The sequence below is a fragment of the Vanessa cardui genome, chromosome 8 (genome assembly GCF_905220365.1).
Source record: "Vanessa cardui chromosome 8, ilVanCard2.1, whole genome shotgun sequence".
In the NCBI taxonomy this organism is placed as follows: Eukaryota; Metazoa; Arthropoda; class Insecta; order Lepidoptera; family Nymphalidae; genus Vanessa; species Vanessa cardui.
In genome coordinates this window covers 8,059,086-8,080,880 of record NC_061130.1, presented here as the reverse complement: position 1 = coordinate 8,080,880, position 21,795 = coordinate 8,059,086, and the positions used below count along the sequence as shown (strand labels likewise).

Below are 21,795 nucleotides of genomic sequence, written 5' to 3'. Positions count from 1 at the left end.
GATCACATAGTTTTGTGATTGGATTATGTCTGTAATGTCAGCTGTCTAGAAGCGTATGAGAGATGGTGTCGCGGCCTATTAAATGTTGTACAAATCAGTATACGATAATCCAGCTATCATTTGTGTATTCTTTCGTGAATATGACCCCAAAGCAAACCATCATATCGGCTCCGCGTTATATAAAATAGAATAGAAAACATTCAAGATTCGGTGTATAAAAAAAATCCAAATGTTACTACGAAAATTGCTACATGGTTTACAAGTGTCATAAATGTGTAGAAAATTGTCTAAGTCTCACTAATAAGTAATAATATCATATTACATATTAATTTATAACACCCATGTAAATTTATTAGACATTAGTACGTATCTATTGTATTTGTATTACACAATATCATTTTATATTTCAAGCGACACAGTTAAATTGCTTGGTGCGAATAATATTAAGTATAACGGAATAATGACCGCTTGAACCACTGTAAAATTGTAAATACAAGTTTTCACTTTACGTTAATGAAAAGTATGTGTACATTTCTTAAACTGGGTTAACGTGTGACCTCAACCGAGAACTAATATGAATACAAGTAGGTATGTATAATGTTAAGTCTTATACAAATCATTTTATCTATTTATTATTCTATGTCAATACTAATATTATAAATGCGAAAGTAACTGTCTGTTACCAGTTTACGCGAAGCCGCTAAACCGATTTTGATGGCATTTGGTACAGATATATATTGGGGCCCGGGAAACGACACAGGCTACTTTTTTAATAAGGAGGTTGACGTTTGTGATGAGGATAAAGTTTTATAAATTTGCGGGATAAAGCCCCAGATTTATCTTGTAATTAATACGTTTTAGATGTGAAACATGTATTGGTACACATTTGGTGGTTATACACCAAATGAGTACCGACTCATTCTGTACCCTTTGCGTATGTGTTGTCTCTTGGCGGTGTATACGTAGGTGCAGCTACTTGTACGTATATTCTTCATTAATAGAACTTTACATTCATATCTAAAATAATAATAACATTAACACTATTGAAAAAAAAACTGTGTTTTTATTTATTTTACTCGATATTTTTTAATCATGTTTTATTATTTCATATTTTTGTTATTTTTTTAACACAAAGACAACTAAAGGATATTCTATGACGGCCAAATTATTTTATTTTGCTGCACTATCAAATCTCATTACATTACTTTGAATACAATGAGAGGCTGATTTAACAAAGAGAAAAAAGCAACAAATATTCAATTATATATTAGAGATTAGGTTAAAAACATTATATAATTAGACGTAGATGTAAATGCAAGGTAAAAAAAAGCAATTTAAATAAACGAAAGACAATGGTAAAACAACCGAATTGTGCAAGTCATAATGATACAGTATTAGGTTGTATAAGTTTCACTGTTTATATTTTCCGTTAATAATGAGTCTCTCCGGATTTTCCATTTTGAATTAAAAAACGCTTCTTTAGAAAAGAAAACACATTCAAATAATTGAAAATACAACTTTAATCAATTAAACTCGTATTAATTGAAATTGTCTACAGAAGTAAATGACTAAAATAGAATGTCTATATGTCTAAAGTAAATTTTACTTCATGAAAGTCAATAATATAATACATGAACTTAAAATTTATATTAGTTAGCAAATTTAAATAAAATATATACCATGTTTTATATAAATACGATGTTATTTAACTTATTATGTCAACGTAGCCCGCGAGAAAGTCGTTAGTCCGCGTGCTTTTTTTGGAGCGTTGACAAAACAATAATCAGCTGAGCGTAATTAGACTAGAATTTTACTAGTATTTTTAATATTAATTAAAAATTTATCACTTCATTTCAAATTTATCCCATACCCCCAATTTTTATATAATTTTGTTTTTATTAATTACTAATAATTAGATTTAAATTAATAATATTTCCCACGCGTTTTAATGGCATGTAGATGAAAAGACGTTGTTAAAAAAGTTTTTGCGGTAAACATGTAAAATCATAAATGATATTTTTTTGATGTTTTCGTAATATAACAATACGAGTAATGTGCTATCATAGACGAATCTTAAGATTTCTCACGGTTACGCATATTTTAAGATAAATAAACCCAAAAACTTACTTATACAATCTTGAAAAATAGTTTAATAATTTACCAAGTAATTAAATAATATGTAATTATGTTTAAAAATAATAAATCATGCTGCTTGCGACCAACACACATGGACATATTTAACGTTTGCGTTTGTACGTTTCTCTTACGTCCGATTAAAATTTTTAACGGCAAGTTGTTTTGTTTACGTCTCGTAGAAAGGCATAATTCATAAGTGTCCCTGTAAAAAGTGTTTCGTAACTTTTAAATTTGCACGTAGATTATGTAGAGTAAAGGCACAACATTAATGGTTAATCGTAACACAGAAAGTATCGGTTACTGGTACAATAACACCACAGCTTAACTTTTTTTAACGCGCCCATATATTTTATTACTTAATTGCCAACATATAAATTTTCTACGTTAGATAAGACTTTTTACTGATGCTAGAATCTAGAATATGATACGAATTTATTTAGCAGTACTAAATGAATTACTACTATTATGCAAGACATATCAGTGGAAATATTAACATATGTATATCAAAGAAGAAATAAAGAAACATAATCTATATGATATCATAAAGAATATATATCGAAAATTCTTGTGAAAAAGTCTTGGACTGTTGTAGCCAAATTTTAAGTACATATTATCTATACAAGTCGTGCGTATAATTTGGATACTTAAAAATATAAGTACTATACTGAAACAAAATCCGAGTAATATATTTAAATAAGATTACGAATGGAATGAAAAAAAAAGATACTACCAATATATACGATATGTATACATAAAACATGGCAAAATAAATCTTTTAGATAAGTATATTATATAATTAATGTTAAAACCGGACTACTACGGATGGACTTCTCAATGCAGTCTACGTATCTAGTTAGTTCCGTGAAATAGTATCTAAAATTAATGCTTGCAAAATGCAATTTTATAAAATAATCCTATGTTCCAAATTTTAGGTTTTTGTTTTCCCTTTTTAAAAGTTTTTGGCCGTTCTTCGTTGATCCCTTAGTGCAGACGATTTCATGAGTACAGATTTACATATAAAATTACATATATATATAAAAAAACATTTGCCATGAGGCAAATACGAGAACGAAACTAAATGCAATTATAAAATTTATCCCTTCTTGAATTATATTGCGTTTTCATAGTACATACATAGATAGGGAAAGTGTAACAACACGAATAGCACGTGTTAGTACACGTTTTACCTTCTGTGGAGGGATTTAACTTGGAGGGGAGGCCCAGTTCTTACCACTTCTGGAACCTTCGTTGTATTTACGATGACGCACAAAAGAGTTGTCAATTCAAATTAAAAACTAATTCGAGTTGCCATTGTTACTGTGACATTTGGTGAAAGTTTTAGCGCTTTAAAGAGTACAGTTACGAATGTATTCTTATTTTAAGGTTAATTGACGTTAAATTGTTATTTTAATGTTAAAGTATCTTAACGATTACATTGCTCGCGCTTTGCTTATTGTAAAAGCAGGTCATATTATTTTCACAGCTCGAGTTGCCTGTACATTTAACACCGAAGCCGTTTTCTGAGATTTATTATAAATTATTATATTACCTTTAAATTAATTATTAATAAACGATTACGGGCAAAACATCGGATATCTTTATAAATTTAAAGCGTTTACAAGGTTTTTACGGAAATTGTTGAGCATGTAAATGAATTTCATTTTCATCGACAAATCAACGACAGTTAAGATGAAGTTCCGTATTATTTTTTTATTTTTATTTTCGTCATGAAGTATTTCTTAAAATCCTTTCCGTAAATTATTTTTATGTTTTATTTTTAAAAATAAAATTGTTTATCTTAACTTTAACTTGTAACAAATAACAAAAAACTTTTGCTAAGCGCTATTTAAAATATAATACTAATATGTTTAGGAGTTAAATTTTCTTTTTGTTTCGTTTACCCGCCAGAAATAATGATCCGATTTATATGCTACTTTAAAACTTATGACACGATCCGAAAATGTTAATTTTATACTAAATTACTAATTAGTATTAATTTATATAAAACATAATAGGTATTATATCCTTTTTAATACACAAGTATAAATATGCTAATAAATAATATCATGAATTCAAATTAAAAGGTATATTATCTGACTAATGGATTGTACTAGTTTGTGATTATGATGTCCTAGTAATCGATTTACAAGTTAATAACCAACTTTAATGCATTGGAAATATTATAAAGTACAAGTGGGAAATACAGTCACTTATAATCCGATGGAATGTCACATCCGGCATTAACTGAGAGAGTTCAGGTTCAGGATGAAGATGAAGAGTCTAAGCTCGGGTTGCAATAGAAATTATTTCGAACAAAAACAATGGCTTAATTCCGAATTGAACAAAGGATCTCGGGCTTTGTAGACCTTTAAGCTAGCCTACCCAAATGTTCTTGAATTTATTCTTATTCATTTTTATAGCGCGTGGCTTAATTGTTACATGTAGTTTTCCATACAAATGCTATTGACATATAACAAGTTAAGTGCAGTGATTCATTATTCCATTCTATATTATCTATGTGCAAGATCTATTAGAGAAGCGTTCTACGAAATCTATGAACAATGAAAAAGCACCTGATGCTAATACTAATTAATTATTTTCAAGAGCACACACATGCCAGTACATAATTTAATTTTATATTTTTTTTTATTGTAAAATAAATTAAAACCACTTTATTATATTAAATATTTCAAAGTCACAATAAAATATATATGTGAATAAATATAAAATAATATTTTTTTATGAATTTATTATGTAAAATTTAAAGAAATATAGTAAACGCGAACTGCCCGTCTTCATGCGAGTACAATTTACTAATATAGAAAATGAGGAGTGCGCTTCGTAAGAAAATATGTAGTAGGTATAGCTATGTCATAAATGAGTAATATTATTAATCATTTATACATACATACCCGTAGATTAAAATGCGTATCTGGCTCACAGATACATAAATTAATGACCGTCTGACTAAATTTACTTTAGCCAATTGCCCTTTAAGATTTGACGTATGTATTACATAGTGTAAGAAATATATATTTCTGATTTGTTCCACTACAGGAGCACTCGTTTTGCGTTCAGGAGTCGGTGGCCAATCAAACAAACGACTGCTTACCTGCTAAAAACTGCTTAAAACTGGACTCAAAGTGATTTTTTCTGCAGGATCCTAAAATAAATAAATAAGCCCATGATCTCCCAATCGACCAATAATATGCAAAACGGTCGAAATATAGATAAATATAATATACATAAATAGAACGTACTCATTCATCAATAATAATAATAATAAATAAATAAATATGAGACAACATCACATACATTACTCTAATCCCATGTAAGTAGCTAAAGCACTTGTGTTATAGAAATCAGAGGTAACGAAGGTACCACAAACACCCAGACCCAAGACAACATAGAAAGCTAATGAATTTTCTACATCGACTCGGCCGGGAATCGAACCCGGGACCTCAGAGTAGCGTACCCATGAAAACCGGTATACACACCACTCGATCATGGAGGTCGTCCATGATCATTCATGATCAGTCATCATTATTCTTATGAACTTCGCTTCGTAAAGTAAAAAATTATATCAGGTCACCAAAATATTTCTTCCGATGCATAATTATCGTGTTTTAACACTATAATTTTATTTTAGTACTACGAAAAACATCGTTTCTATTAAAAATTAATCAAGGTTTTTGAATAAGAACACTTAATAGTTTCCTATTAAATAGGTAAGTAAAGTAGAGTTAATGAAATGTCATTGCCGACCAAAGCCCTCGCTTAAAAAAACGTAAGCGAACTGACAAAGTAGACCTATTTTGTACTGAAAAAAAGAAAACTGACGTAAATAACTTTGCAGAAGGTAGCATCTCCTATTTTTTATTTAAAAAAAAACTACTTAATTCAAAAAGTATTCTTTTGTATTTAAAAATAGTAGTAGCACTAATGAGGAGAAGTCTGCCGTTGAAAAGGTTGGCCAAGTAGTTGGTATATTCAGAACATCCTTCATTTTTTTCTTTAGAGTCCTTCACCACGCACGCACCATATTTTATTTATTTCCAGGGATCATAGTTATGACAAAATAAATAAATAATAAATTATGTTTAAAAATGTATATTATGATCATTTAGGTGAACTTTTACAAATAAACACATGCATACAATTTAATTTTATATTATTAAATAAATATTATAAAATACAAGTATGTAAGTAGTATAGAAGTAATAAAATATATAATTCAATTTATGTTACAAAAAACTAAACTAAATATAATTTATTCCAGTAGGCTTTTTCACATGATTGTATTAAATGTAAACCACCTATTCGGAATGTAGATTGTACCAAGAAGAACCACAAAGAAACTCAGTAGGTAGCTTTATAAGTCCTTTGACTTGCAAATATGAACAAGCAACAATGCTACGACTTCAACGATCTTACTATGAGCTACTCAGATACTCGTAGTGTTGCGTCCTAATAGCTCGTCCCAACTAACCTATTTTAGGCTAATGAAAAGACATTTTTGCGAGGATAATTATGAGGGTAGTTCGACTTGTTTCATTTTGATATTGTACAAAAATAAAATCTCTGACAAATGTCAACGCTATATTACAATATGGTTTTAAATACAAATCAACCACATGCGAACAGTAGTAGTGTCGCTTTATCCTGTTCTACTATATTTATAGTTCTACTATATCCTGTTCTAAACACGGTTCATACCTAGGCTTATTAAATGATAAGTCATCCATATTTTTCATAGTATATTAATAAAGGCTTAACCGGTAAACGTGGTAGTTTTATTAAGGAAGGAAAGGAATGTTCTGTAAAGCAAAAAAAAAATCGCTGTCGCTTGACCTCACCGCTATTTTATGCCCACGAGAAATTATTGCCGTCGTTTAAATAGCCGTATTTTTTTATTAATATCTTCTAAAATACGTCATATCGTAACGAGGTTGAAACTTAAAGAACGTCAATTCCTTAATTATAATAATTGACTGTAAAATTATTTAATTCTAAGTTTAAATAAAATACTTATATACAAAACATTATTTATTTTTTATTTCCTCAAACTGATTGTAACAAAAAAAATATGATAAAAATGTAAATTCTATATCATTATTAAAAATAAAATGATAAGCACTTATACAATAGTAATGATCCAACTAAGCTTATACATATAATATTATGTTATCTAATTGAGATACTAGCCATGTTAGTGATACCCTTGTAATTAGCCACGTGTACAATATCTAATGTTCTATTCTGTAAGAATTCACTTAGTAACTCACTCATATAGCTCAATTGTATTTTGTGGTGAGTTTTAATTTTTGTCTTTGAGAATATTATATCCAGGAATCTTACGAATTCCTTTGAAATATTTTTTTAAGTTTTGTGCACACTTTTGGTAGTTGAAAGGAATTATAGTAGCGTTAACAGATAGCGATTACGGATTTTTCACGTTAAAAAAAAATGCAATTCTCATTTAAGTCCTTTTTCAGATTTAACTAGGTAGGCTAGAGTAATATTCATATTTCGGACTTACAGTAATTGACTGTACTTAATTGGAGAAAAGTTTTTAAAAAGTATTACTTGCATTACTCGCATAATATAAACGCTTCTGGACCCATCAATTTAAGCGAGGCGTCAGTCAGGCCACTTTGTCAGTTGTATTGCTATAGAGGCTTTATTAAGGAAAATACGTAATACGTACGTATATACGTATTGCGAACCCAATCCATAAACAAATACTTACTATACAAACTATATTACTATGTTAAAGCTGAACAGTATGTTTGATAGTAATTATCAACCAGTACGATTTAAGATATATTTTTTCCATAAATAGCACATTTCTTGAGAACGTAAATACAAAGCGGAACAAAATATTGATACATAACAATGAACCGTATAAAACAAGTAAACTGCGTGGATCAGCTAGTATAAAATAAATGTATATGTTTACTCAACATGAAAAAGGTGGGGTAATTATTTTTGCTGAAGGCGAAAGAGCAACGAACCTTAAATTATAGCAGACTATGCGTATTTCCTAACGATTTATGTTTTCACTTGGGTAATAATAACCATCCTCTATACTGCAATGTATGCAAAAAACGTTGTAAATATGTGTAATGACTGACACATATTATTATAGGTTTGTGTAAGACATGCGTGCACGTATGCGGTTTTGTTTCTTGTTACTAATATTATAATGACTGTTTAGATTTTTTTCATATTTACTTAAACCTATCGATAATTTATGAAATCATACTTAACAAAAAGGGAATAACAGCCCACAAATATCCCGTTACAGGCTTTCTGAAAGTATGCCGTAAACGTATAAGTAAGATGATATATAATATAAATTTTATACAAAGTAAAATAAAAATAAAATTCAGTGAACTTGGTTTGATATGAAACTCAAATTCACATATTCTACGAACTTCGATATTGTTGATATTTTTTAGTAAATATTATACGGAATACAATTATTGTTGCTGTAAGCGATATCTTTGCAGGAAATAAATCGAGGTAATGTAACTATAAATCCTACTTTCTTTCCATAAGCGTTATTCGAAACGTAACGAAACGTCTAAAACTACTTACTAGTCTAAATTAAATATATCTATAATTTAAAATATAAGGACTATAAGTAATACCTAACTAAAATAGTTACTAAAAAAATCCTTAAGTACGTAATTTTAATATTTCGTTAAAATGGCTGTCAACGTTGTATAGCAGCTTGTTGACAAATTTCCATGATATATGATATAATCAGATTAATATTTTTCACGTCAAACTTAATAAAAAATCTAATAAAACGGACCTATTATTTATACAATGATGTCTCGAATAAACGAAAAAAAACGGGCCTTCTTTCTGAATAAATTAATAGTTATGTTTAAAAACACAATTTAATATTAATGAGTGCATTATATGTTAATCAAGCTAAAGACCGTGTCTAACTAATATCAAATGTTAGAGAGATAATTACTATGACTCCCATGATAAGTTCCGGGCCGAGATAACTTAGTGGAAAAAATCGATGATTGCTGGTTCAAATTTGAGCAATAATGTATTTTCACGTTCTTATCATATCACATAAATTAGTATTTAAGCAATATTGTTAGGTCTAATTTTTATAATCCTTTTTTTTTCTTTCAAATCTTTAGATTGACTTTTTGTTATATTTTTACGCTATGTTTGTATTGTTATTTTTTTTATTTTTCCTTCGCGTTTTTTAAATGATGAAGATTGATTGTTATAAGTATATATACTTTCGATAATTTTCGTATTTATATTTACTATTTTATGTATCTTTTGCATTTCACTTTTACTAATTATAATTACTTACTGGTTTGAAACGCGTTTCCAACCAGTTTCATACAGGTTTCGTCGTGTGCGGTCTCTCAAAGGAGTCTATGGCTGAAACTCAAAAGTAACTAGAAGTCGCAGTTTCGTTGCAAATGCGTTGCGCCGTGTGTGCTGGGCCTAAAGTTAGGCACAGTTTTCTAATAAAGATTCTGTCACACATATGTATCAAAAAAACTCATTTAAGCAGGGGGAGAGGACCCAGTAGTAGGTCATAACTGCTGCGTCAGCTACTTCAAGTTAGCTACTTTATTAACTCTGGTCAATAGTCTCTGGATAAATTACGTTAAGGCACTAGAAACGTGATAAGGTACTTAATAAACAAACAATATAGTTTAATAAGTACCTATACCTATAAATATACATCAAAATGTATTATTTTATTTGAACGTAAATTTAAAATAAGTTTCCAACGACAATTGACATTTGACATTGACTTATTCAGTGATAAATTTGTATCCGTTTTTGATACGAATATTGCAATTTAAAAAAGTGTTTTATGATAAACAAAAACATAACCGTCACGGGATGCCCGGCGGATATTTTCAATTGTACACATCGAAGTTTAAATTGTAGTTTTTAATTTGTTATTGAATTAAAGGAAACCATTAAATGAAATTGAGTAAATTAATTTAAAATATACGAGGAGCATTACTGAAATATAAATGAACTATATTTACCTTACATATAAGTGACTAGAGAGCAACGAATGTTTAACATAAAAAGTAAAAAAAATAAAGTATATTTTATTGGAGAAGATTATTCGTTGAAAGTGCAATAATTAAATGTGTTTTTTCCCTAAAGATAATACTACAACAAATAAAGCGAAAAACAATACACGTATCTTTCGCGATATATGAGTGCGTACGAACATGGAAGTGATAATAAGAAATACAATCAAAATGAATAATTACATTAAAACAATTGTAATTAACCCAACATATTTATTGCATCCGATCATTGTTGCGCGGACTTATAAAATATAAACCAGCAGCTTAGTACCTATTTAATATGCGTCCATTATTGTTTGTAACAAGTTAACGTGTAGCAGCAGTAATTACAGCTTTATACCGTGTTAATAAGAGCCGGTGGTCACGACGGTCATTACTAGATATGTGAAAATAATTACATCGCATTAATACGATGACCGGACATAAGAGACCTATGATTAAGATAAAATTGTCATTGCGAATAAAAATTGACTTTGAACGCAACTAATGGATCGTTTGGTTAGATTCTAGGTTGTACTAGCAGTCACTTCCATTTTAAATTTTTCAGCTAACTCCTGGTGTTTAAATGTCTACCTTCTTGCCCTGTTTTCAGACTCTAAGACAAAGTTACTCACAACTAGTGTGTGATAATCGTAATGAGGTAACGAACAGGCAGTCGAATTACCGTCTCAACACTTAAATATTGTCTGAACTCTAATTTATGTCGATGAAATCAAAATATTTGCAGTTTCAACATTATTTTTCCTGTGGATATTCGAAACGCGGACACCGCTGATACAATAATAATTTTTAGTTCATTTACATAAGAATAATGTACATCGAGGAATTAAATAAGAAGCACCTGAACTATAATGGTTTGTTATAAAAAATAAATAAAAGGAAAAACATGCGGAAAGACAACTTTGTAGATAAAACGAAAAATTAAAACATTATTAAAATACAAAACTTGCACGAAATCGTTGCAGCTATTTCCGACGGACGGACGGACGTATGGGCTAACATATGATAAATAGTCACCACCGAGCGTGGATAGTAGCAATGTAAGAAATATTAACCATTCCTTACATCGTCAATGTGCCACTAACCTTGGGCGCTAAGATGTTATGTCCCTTGTACCTCTGGCTTATTCATCCTTCAAGGCGGAACACAACACTACTAGGAATTACTGAGGATGAGTGAGTGTTATCTACCCCGTTGGGCTGACACAAAACCCTAGCACTAAGAGAGATACGAAATAATCTTGTATAGTTATGTATATAAACATAAAAGTTTTGCTCATGTAATATTATAAGATATACGAATCAATAACAGCTACTGAACAAATCTTGACTGCGTGGAATCTTACAGTTGTATTATCAGAAAATAACATTCAATATCCTCAGCTAGTAATATGAAGGACCATTTTGAATAATCTTATATAAACAATATAATTATAAATTCCTATACATTTCAAATAATCAAGAGGACATAAAGATGTCAAACGAAACCGACACGGTTACTACGAAAATGATTGCAGTACAAAATATTCATTTGTTTTTTATTATAAATGTAACAAAAAATGGCGTTTGTTTTTCTACATGTATGAAAAACAAAACTTTAATAATTAGTTATGATACATTTTAAAAGACAAAAAGAACAAAGGCTGTTAAGTTTATAATTCAATTCACATATATTGTTAAACTTTTAAAGTCTTATGCATATAATAATATAACAAAATGTATAGGAAGGTATTGACAGAATGAAAATAATTGGCACAAAAATATCGATAAATGATTTATTCATGCTGCGTCTACTCGGACGAACGAACGTCATTAAACTTGAACGATAAATAATCGAAACACGTCAACACGGTTTGCCGTACGAGCATATAATATTTGTTGAGTTTGAGTTTTAAATATAATTTTATACGTTATCAAGAACTGCATAATATGGACACGATAACGCCCCCCAGCGGACATACATAAATATAAAATAAAAAATATAATTGTATTTATCTGATATCGATAATGACTCACTTGATATCTGAAGTAACTATGAGTTATGAGTTTTACTATGACTTCATAGTTTTTATTAAGCTAACTACTTAAGTTGTATTGTGTTCATTATACATATATTATAGTCATTCATGATACCTACTTTTTTATATTAACAACTATTGTGTTCAACATTTATTTTTTTTTTTTTTAAATTGTGCAAAGAATTGTTATAATCGATATAATTTTTAATATTTAGTTTTAAAAGTTATTAATAGGAAAAAAAATGTTAGTGTAATTTCGGCAATTTATTCATATTTTATAATAAATACATATAATAAAATCGGAGTGTACTTTTGTAATATTTAAATAACTGTTTTTACTAAATGCGTATGTATGTGGTACATATATCAAATAATTTTTTCAACAGCTAATCTCTAGACCGGTTGAACCAATTTTGACGGGATTTTCACTGGCAAAAAGCTGATGTAATAAGAAGTAACTAAGGCTACTTTTATCTTAGAATTATATATAAAATAATAATAAAGTCATCGTCTCAATATCACAAAAGCTGCTTTATGCAACATATTTATGTAAGTTATAAAAAATCTGCGAACTGATCAATAAGCTTCTTATTAAATTCGGAAGCTCACGGAGTCGCGGGCACATCAGTATTTAAAAAAATCAACAATATCAAACACAATTTGATATAAAAGAAACTCATTTTCATTACAACTCGAGTAGTTTCTTCAAACGGAAAATCAAGTGTAATTAATATTGACGTTTAAAGACCAAGCATAAACTCATAAACTCTGTTACACGAACTTATAGGCAGAATAATTATTATATAAGACAATGTACACTGTACATATACAAACATTACAAAACACTCCCACGAAACGTACAAAAAAATTTATAATTATAAAATTTCGTAAGTACCATACATAATTAAAGATTAGGGTATATCAATTAAAATAAGTCATTAGAAAATAATCAACTTTTAAATTGAATAATTACACGTTTTATAATTTTTGCTTACTCATTTAACTAATTACACTTACAAAAACATGAAACAAAATATTTTACAACAAGAATGACTTAACAGGGCTAACGAATAATAGCTGTTACGAATAAAATCCTATGACATTCGGAATTCAATTGCTTTGTATATAAAATTAAAATACTTTACTAATTTTATTTGATATGATATTATATATGTATTGACATTATTGAAATTAATATGATAAATTATTATTTAATATTGAGTATTGATTGAATTTGCCATTCAAGTTTACTACGTTTACCACATCACAGCCCCAAAACCTATAATTTTTACAAGAGACCCTAAATTTCAATAAACAAGTACTTTGCGTAACGGTTTTGGCCAAGTGGCGTAATTAAATAAGACACTGCGGCAGTAACTATGTTCACAGCAATAATAATTAATTAGACCAGAGGATATAGAACATACCAAATACTAAGACCTTATACTCATCCCTATAGCCCACACATCTGTTTTTCTTTTACAAAAATTATATTATACATCCTCAATCAGCTCGATACTCGTATGGTTTATCAACTGGATCTTTTAGCAAACATGCGTCGATTTTTTTAGGGCAAGACGGACAAATGGGCCTTCTATAGACATTGGTACTCTAAGGTATATCGATAGTTTCTTACATTAGTAATGCGCCTATCCGCTGGAATTTCGTTTATTATAGTATTATAAGTATATATGATATAAACATTTGTAGACCCTCACTCTACTCCTGCGACCGACTTCGCATTTTTTTTTTTTTTTTTTTTTTTTTTTTTATGGCATAGGTGGCAAACGAGCAGGAGGCTCACCTGATGGAAAGTGACTACCACCGCCCATGGACACCTGCAACACCAGGGGACTTGCAGGTGCGTTGCCGGCCTTTCAAAAAGGAGTACGCTCTTTTCTTGAAGGTTCCCATGTCGTATCGGTTCGGAAAAACCGCCGGCGAAAGCATGAGTAGAATAAGGATAGCAAGAAGTTAGTATAAAGAAATATATACATTACATAAAGACAGTATAATGCAGTCAATGTCTTTCATTGAAATATGGTATAAAAAAACATAAAAATATTAAAACTTGTGAAATATACAAAAAACAACTCGCAATCTGTTTTTAAAATGAATAACAAATAATAATTTATCTGTTTAATCAGCCCCTTATCTCCTCTTCCGTCATAGTTTAAAGGGATGATAACGATACGGAAACTTATGTTTGAATTTGGTTTGATTTCATATAATTAGCAATAGATAATAAAGGCTATTGAAAATTTATTTATCAATATATTACAATAAACATTTTTTTTCACTTTTCACGTAATTATATAACTTTATAATTTACTACATAATAAAACAAAAGTAGTAGATGTTTGACCATTTTGTACTTAATTACAAACTAGAAGTAACTTTCTGCTTACGAAATAGGGCTAATGGGCCAATGGCGTATTATGTATAAATAAAGTTTAACTTTCTGTTTTACTGACCGTATTTATTCTTTTATTTTACATATTGCACGCGTTTCATATAGCTTTTATTTTTTATAGGACTAGGACTATACATCAAATAATAAAAATATTTTTTTTGCAATCAATGTTATAACTATATCTTTTTTTTTGTTACAGAAACTAGGAATATTTTAAAGGGTGTGAATGGATGCTTCAAGCCGGGACAACTCACGGCCATAATGGGTCCGTCCGGTGCTGGAAAAACGACTCTGCTGAACATTCTAGCCGGCTATTCGTAAGAACAAAAATATACTTGTCAAATAATGGCTCATTGTAATAATAATTATAACGGATTATAATTTTTTAATTTCATATTTCTGAGTTCTAGTTTAATAATTATGGACTTTATGATTTTAAATGTAATATTAAATATAAATGTTTTCAACATTCAAATTTTCGCCCACTTAGACGTTATCTAAAAGACCTGTTATAAAATATAAGCTTTCAGTAGTAATTACCAAGAAATATATTTTAACTTTAACTAAAAATGATGACTACACTATTAAAATACAATATCGTTTGTATCACTAGAACGAAAGGAGCGAAAGGCGAGATAACAGTGAACGGGGTGTGCACATGCGCTTCGCAGTCCACCGGACGAGGAGGCGCGAGATATATCCGCCAGCACGATGATCTCCGCGTACACCTTACCGTTTATGAATCCATGTCTCTCGCCGCCGCTCTTAAACTGGCCGACTTCAAGTCACAAGAACGCAAAGAGAAAGTAAGGCAGTATTCCGTGAACATAGATAGTGAAAGTTGTGTCATTATTATAAAAGTGCCCACTTATTGATCGTTATGTTATATAATACACGTAATATTATTCGATGCAAAAATCTTACCAATCGAGATTTATTTAAATTTTAAATGATATTCATACGAGTTTATTGAATAAAGTCTTCAACGACAAGTTATTTTAACTTTAAACCGCTACTAAACCGATTGATATGAAACTTTAACATAATAATAAATTTAGTTCAGTTAAAATGAAAAAATGAAATCTCAACTCACGTAGGAAGGATGGATCACTTGAATATTTCCATACATAAAACTGTTGGTTACAAAGATAGTTTTTAGTATTCAGCTGCAAAAATATAGAATAGGCTGCACTCTGCGTATAAATGCACAAATAACACACACATTACAATTTTGTTATTTTTATACAGTAGATTATACACTCTATACACTACAAAGTTTACTAAAGCAATAGCGACAAAAAAGCTTCTTTAATTATTTCTAAAATTTTAGTGTAACGGACATACTCCTATCAAAATTCAATAGAATAGTACAGGTTCGTTTATTAGACCTTTTTTATCAACTAAATTATATCATCGATTGCAGTCAAAATCTTTGAACTCGTAAAAGTATAACTTTAAAGAATTGTCTTTGATAATATTTACGTATTGGGTCGTTATGCACAATGTATATTTAAGAGAACGCATGTGAAAAGGAGTACCTCATGCGGTAAGATCTGTTACCACATGATAGATGGTTACAGCTAGCGGATACACATGACGCGATGCTGTCTTTTTTTTAATGTTAGTTCAGTCGTCGAAATTCGATTTATAAGTTTGGGGACACCGTGAATTTGCAAATTTTAATGTAATTATTTTTTTCTTTACATTATTTTTATATGTATCTCTTAATATCGTCAATAAGTAAAAAAAATAGTTTGTTAAACGGAGGAAATGGTTTTGAAGTTTTTTATTATTGTTTTTGTCTATTTAAATGGTGAAAAATCACAACCCTCTTTCCAAATTTAAGGTAAATACAACATTTTAATTGAAGGCCAAACATACAAAACCTTCACGGTACACATAACAACTCAAAACGTAAAAACGAATAGAACAAGCAAACATTCACATTTTTGTATATACATAATGGCAGACAAAATATTTTAAAATAAATATATTGTAAAGTAATCTAGGTAAAAAATATTTACCGGACCAATCATAAACGATATAAAATAGTCTTATCTTTATCTCACATGTGCCACATAATGTAGTATTTACTGTATTGCTTACGCTCATCTTGAAACTATACATTAACGTATTATCAGATTAGCATTTTTAGCTTGACAAGAGTTTAAAAAAATATATTTTTCTTATAACAGGTAACTTAGAAATTTACATGCAATTATTAAATAAAATTGTTTCATTTTTAGGTATTGGAAGTCTTGGCGCTTTTGGGTCTCAGTAAAGCTTCTCGGACACTTTGCAGAGATCTATCCGGGGGTCAAAAAAGGAGACTGGCTGTGGCTCTTGAGCTATTGTCAGATCCATCATTACTATTCCTTGACGAACCAACAACGTAAGTACTTATACATATAAATCTACATTCGTAGCGTTGGTACTTAACGGATATAGTAAAATAACTATTCAAAATTTCATGTATAATTCAATCCTCAAAATATTAAGATGCCAATGACCTCAACATGTCAACTGAATCTGAAAATGTACAGTTTTCAAAAATTCTGTAAACGTAAATATTTAAATATTTTGCATACAGAACAATAAAATGAAAGCATGTATTTTGCTAACAAAATACAAAAGTTCATACGTTCATTTGGCAACTAGTATAAAAAAAATAACATCAAGTCTACATTATGCACATTATACATTGACCATATCTATACCGCACTTATTTTAGAAAAATATTTATTTTAATTTGCTTAATCTGAATATCATATTAAATGTTAATCAAAAATTATAAAGCAACCTTTGTATATTTTAGCGGATTAGATTCTTCAGCGTCGACATCTCTCATTGCCCTTCTCAACGGCTTGGCACGTGGAGGTCGGACACTAGTGGCCACCATACATCAACCCTCTGCACTCCTTTTCGATAAGATTGACTCTATCTACTGCTTAACGTCTGGAAGTACGCTCTACTCTGGACCACGAATGCATCTCCTTCCATCTCTGGCCAGTGCTGGCTTAAGATGCCCGCCATATCATAACCCAGCTGATTTCTGTAAGTGTATTTTTTACAATTTTCTGTTTTCAAAATATGCTACTATTTTTTTGTATTACAATTATAATAATTAAATGATATAAAACCGATGACAAACGATTGGCTAGCCGTTACTAGCCTGCAATACAGTTTTCTAGTATTCAACCTTCGATACAATCGCGATAATACAAATGACATTGGACACAGTTAAACATTATTGCATTGTTTTCATTAATGAATTCTAACCTAAATAAATCTTAAATTAAATATTAACTCAGTAATAAATATTGATTGGTGAATAAACATTACATGTTTTAAGACATACCATTTTCTATATTCAACGAAGTATTGACATAGGTTTCATGAAGATAATATTAATATTGCCATAAATATATTATTATACATTTATATAATTATGATATTAACTTTTACTGATTCTATTTACATTAGTAGCGTGTTAAATGTTGAAATAACTTTTTCAAGTCATATCATCCATATATAATTTAAAACAATCTAAACTACCTTGTACATGATGTGTTATTGAACTTGAAATCAGTCTATTAATATCGATGGCTGTACATCACAAGGTAATCCCTTTAATGGATTTGATTGGAGGATATGAAGTATAGACCATGTCTAAATGTCAGTTATTTCCTCCATTGACTTCCCAATGAGGAAAGTAAAAAAAGATTTTATTAATGAAAAACCATCTTGATTGTAATTTCACATTATCGATTTTAAAAGTATCAATGCTCGTAAACCCAAGACATTTGTACTAAAATAATAGTCGTACCTGTGAGTATCTGAGCTGTCGCTGGTATATTAATAGACCAATATAGTTTTAGACTTAAATATCGGTTACTAAAATACCTGTAACATAAAATATTACTTGATACGTTTATTTTTCTTTATGAATTATATAAGTAATACACAGCCATTAATCTATAACAAAAATAAATGCAAAGTGCACCGTGATTTTTATTTTCTGGCGATAATAGGAGGCTATCGCGGTGCTTTGTGTTTTAGCTAAGGTCAAGGAATAAATAAGTTAATAATTAAAGTATATTAACATATTCGTTACTTTATTTGGATAATTTAATTGTTTCTGACATCTTAAGGAAGTAAAATATTATCGGTATCGATATTTTTACTATATGTACTTTATTTTACCTTACTTCACTATTTATTACTCACTCAAGTCTCAAATCAGCAATTGTTGAACCTGCGATCTTGTAAATATCTACATTCTACTTGGTCGATTTGGAGAACTAATACCAGAATGAAATAACCTCAAATCAAAGGTCTTATTGACCTTATTCTGAGATGACAGTCTTAGGTCAGAGCGATTAGCTTAATGCAGTTTGTGCTCCTTTGAAAAAAATATAGCAAACATTTTTTAATGATATTTTATAATTGAATTTTAATATTATTTATAGTAATGGAAGTGGCCTCTGGGGAATATGATGTTGACTTAAACAAAGCCGCTAAAGCGATGCTCCAGTACAAACCTGAATCAACCTCTAGGGAATGGGAGGATGTGCCAGTTATATCAACGTTCTCTAACACACTCAGTAAGTTTTCCTTTGTAAATATACTTTTTTATACGAGTAATAATTTAACACCTAAAGGAATATTGTAATTTGATATTGACGGTACATTATGTGACTTCCTAGAAAGTGTGTAAGCTATCATAAGTATCTATTACAGTATAAAATATTCATTTACTATGTTGTGTAGGTATGGATACCGAAATGAAAGACAAACAAATAAGAAGCAACAAGAAATATCAAAATAACTATTCGAACCGACCATCTGGTTACTTGAAACAGACGTGGATCCTGCTGTATAGGAATTATTTAATAACAACGAGAAATTATGTAAGTTCTTTTTTTATATTATTCACACCTAACAATACATACACTATTTCTATTTATTATCTCATATTCGTTTAATAATATTTGATTGTTTATGATACACACTTTATTCCAATAATACAAACATAAGTATATTAAATTAATAAGCTGATGGTTGTGCTCAATATTATAAATAGATAGTCAAAATTTGATAAAATCTGTGATAATCATTATATGTGCACAAGAAGTAAGGATAAACTTATAACGCCATGTGTTCGCAAAGTCAATAAATCCTTTTTGGGGCAAGGTATCCGTTTTTATAATAAAATTCCACAAACATTTTTAACTTCACCGATTCATAAATTTAAATAATTTGTGAAAAATACATTGGTAAAGAAAGAATATTATTTAATACAAGATTATACAAACGATAAAAAAGCGTGGATGAGACAAATGAATACTTGTTGACTTCCAGGCAGGATATATTACATACATATATAATTGTAATTAACTAACTTTACTGTATTTATAAAACTTAAAAAAGAATAACTACTAAGTTTAAGTCTAAGTTTCTTGACGGTTCTTCTCGGTAGAATCTACTTTTTTTGTTTTTTTTTTTTTTTTTTTTTTTTATGGTATAGGTTGGCGGACGAGCATATGGGCCACCTGATGGTAAGTGGTCACCTACGCCCATAGACATCAACGCTGTAAGAATTATTAACTATTCCTTACATCGTCAATGTGCCACCAACCTTGGGAACTAAGATGTTATGTCCACTTTCCGAACCCGTAGTAGCTTCACTTAATATAGTTGTTAAATGACTACTCAAATTGCGTGTGATTTTTTTTAATAAAGTATATTTTAGTTTGTTTTGAAACTTAGCTTTTTAATTATTAATTTTATGTCTTTGTAAAAATTTCAGTCTCTATTCCTGTATCGAGTGGCAGCTCACGTCGTAATCGCCTTGATATTTGGATATTTGTACTCGGGAGTTGGCAGTGAAGCTAGCAGTGTTCTTGGAAATTACGTCTACTTATACGGGTCGATGTTGCTCGTGGTTTATACTGGAAAAATGTCTGTCACATTGTCTTGTAAGTTTTATTTTTTAGATTTATTTTATATCTATCGATAAAAATATACAGGCGTACATTAAAACGGTTTTTTTTTCCTAGAAGATTATATCTAGGTTCTATTTAAACAGAGTAGATACATTCTAAAGAGCCCAGTTGTTAAAAAGTTGTACAGCTTAACGGAAGATTGTGGGTTCAAACTCAGGCTACACCATTGAATTTTTACTTATTTTTTTTTTCATTTAAAATAAAAATAAACAAGTAAAAACTTGTTTCATTGGTGTTTGTAATTTATCTCGTGTTCGGTGGTAAAGGAAAACAACGTGAGTAAACCAGCATGTGCCTAATTTCAATGAAATTTACCACATTTTATATAACTCGCATTGCAGCAACATGGTGGAATAAACTTTATCTTAAAAGGGGAGGATGCCTTAGCGCAGCAGTTGAACCTTCACGCACTGCTATTTTAATCTTCTATAGTTATTTCTAGCTCAATTTTATCATAAAGGAAAAATTTAACTTACAACTAAGGCATAATTTATGTAAAGAGTGGAAGAATTAAACGTTGCTATTAACTTTGATAAGGCGCTTGCTAAGTATTGAACCTTTTTGGACTTCCGATCTAATAAATCCTCGTCAATTATTTTATGCATGTTTAAAAAGGAAATAAACTAAATATGTTATAATAAATAATAATATTGTATTTTGTTTCATTATTTATTTTATTTCGTTTCAGTTCCTCTGGAAATGGATATATTAAAAGGCGAATACTTTAATCGATGGTATAGTTTAGGACCTTATATATTTTCAATATTAGCCGTGGAGTTACCATTTCAGGTAAATAAATCTTTATTTGAAACATAAATCTTTTTATGAATGAAGAGTAAATTATTAGTTACCTTCTAATTATTTATGATTATTAAGTTATTTTTTTTAAAGAGCCCAGACTTTCTGGATACACACAAAAATTGAAATGAATTTTTTAGAAATATTTTTATTGTAGAAACAAAATTGTAACTTTAAAAAAAAAGTTGTAACATGAAATCCATTTACAGAAACATTGGCTTTAATAATATGCACTCCAACTAATTAATTTATATTTGGACATAATGAAGACATAGTACATAATCCGTAAATAATCTTCCACGCACCTCCTACATGACTATGTTGTTGCTC

General features: G+C 29.5%; 2 protein-coding genes across 3 annotated transcripts in view; one reads left to right on the top strand and one right to left on the bottom strand.

Moving 5' to 3' along the window:
- LOC124531707 (neural cell adhesion molecule 2-like) overlaps window positions 1–21,795 on the bottom strand; it is a 58,888-nt gene that overhangs the window by 29,787 nt on the left and 7,306 nt on the right. The gene's annotated exons all lie outside the window — the stretch shown is intronic.
- The window catches only part of LOC124531705 (ATP-binding cassette sub-family G member 1), a 35,197-nt gene that overhangs the window by 10,287 nt on the left and 3,115 nt on the right, over window positions 1–21,795 (top strand). The window contains exons 3-10 of the mRNA XM_047106204.1: window positions 14,862–14,979; window positions 15,276–15,468; window positions 16,909–17,054; window positions 17,478–17,716; window positions 19,132–19,266; window positions 19,433–19,572; window positions 20,472–20,640; window positions 21,356–21,456. Of these exons, the coding sequence (XP_046962160.1) occupies window positions 14,862–14,979; window positions 15,276–15,468; window positions 16,909–17,054; window positions 17,478–17,716; window positions 19,132–19,266; window positions 19,433–19,572; window positions 20,472–20,640; window positions 21,356–21,456 (1,241 nt within the window). The remainder of the gene's footprint in view (window positions 1–14,861; window positions 14,980–15,275; window positions 15,469–16,908; window positions 17,055–17,477; window positions 17,717–19,131; window positions 19,267–19,432; window positions 19,573–20,471; window positions 20,641–21,355; window positions 21,457–21,795) is intronic.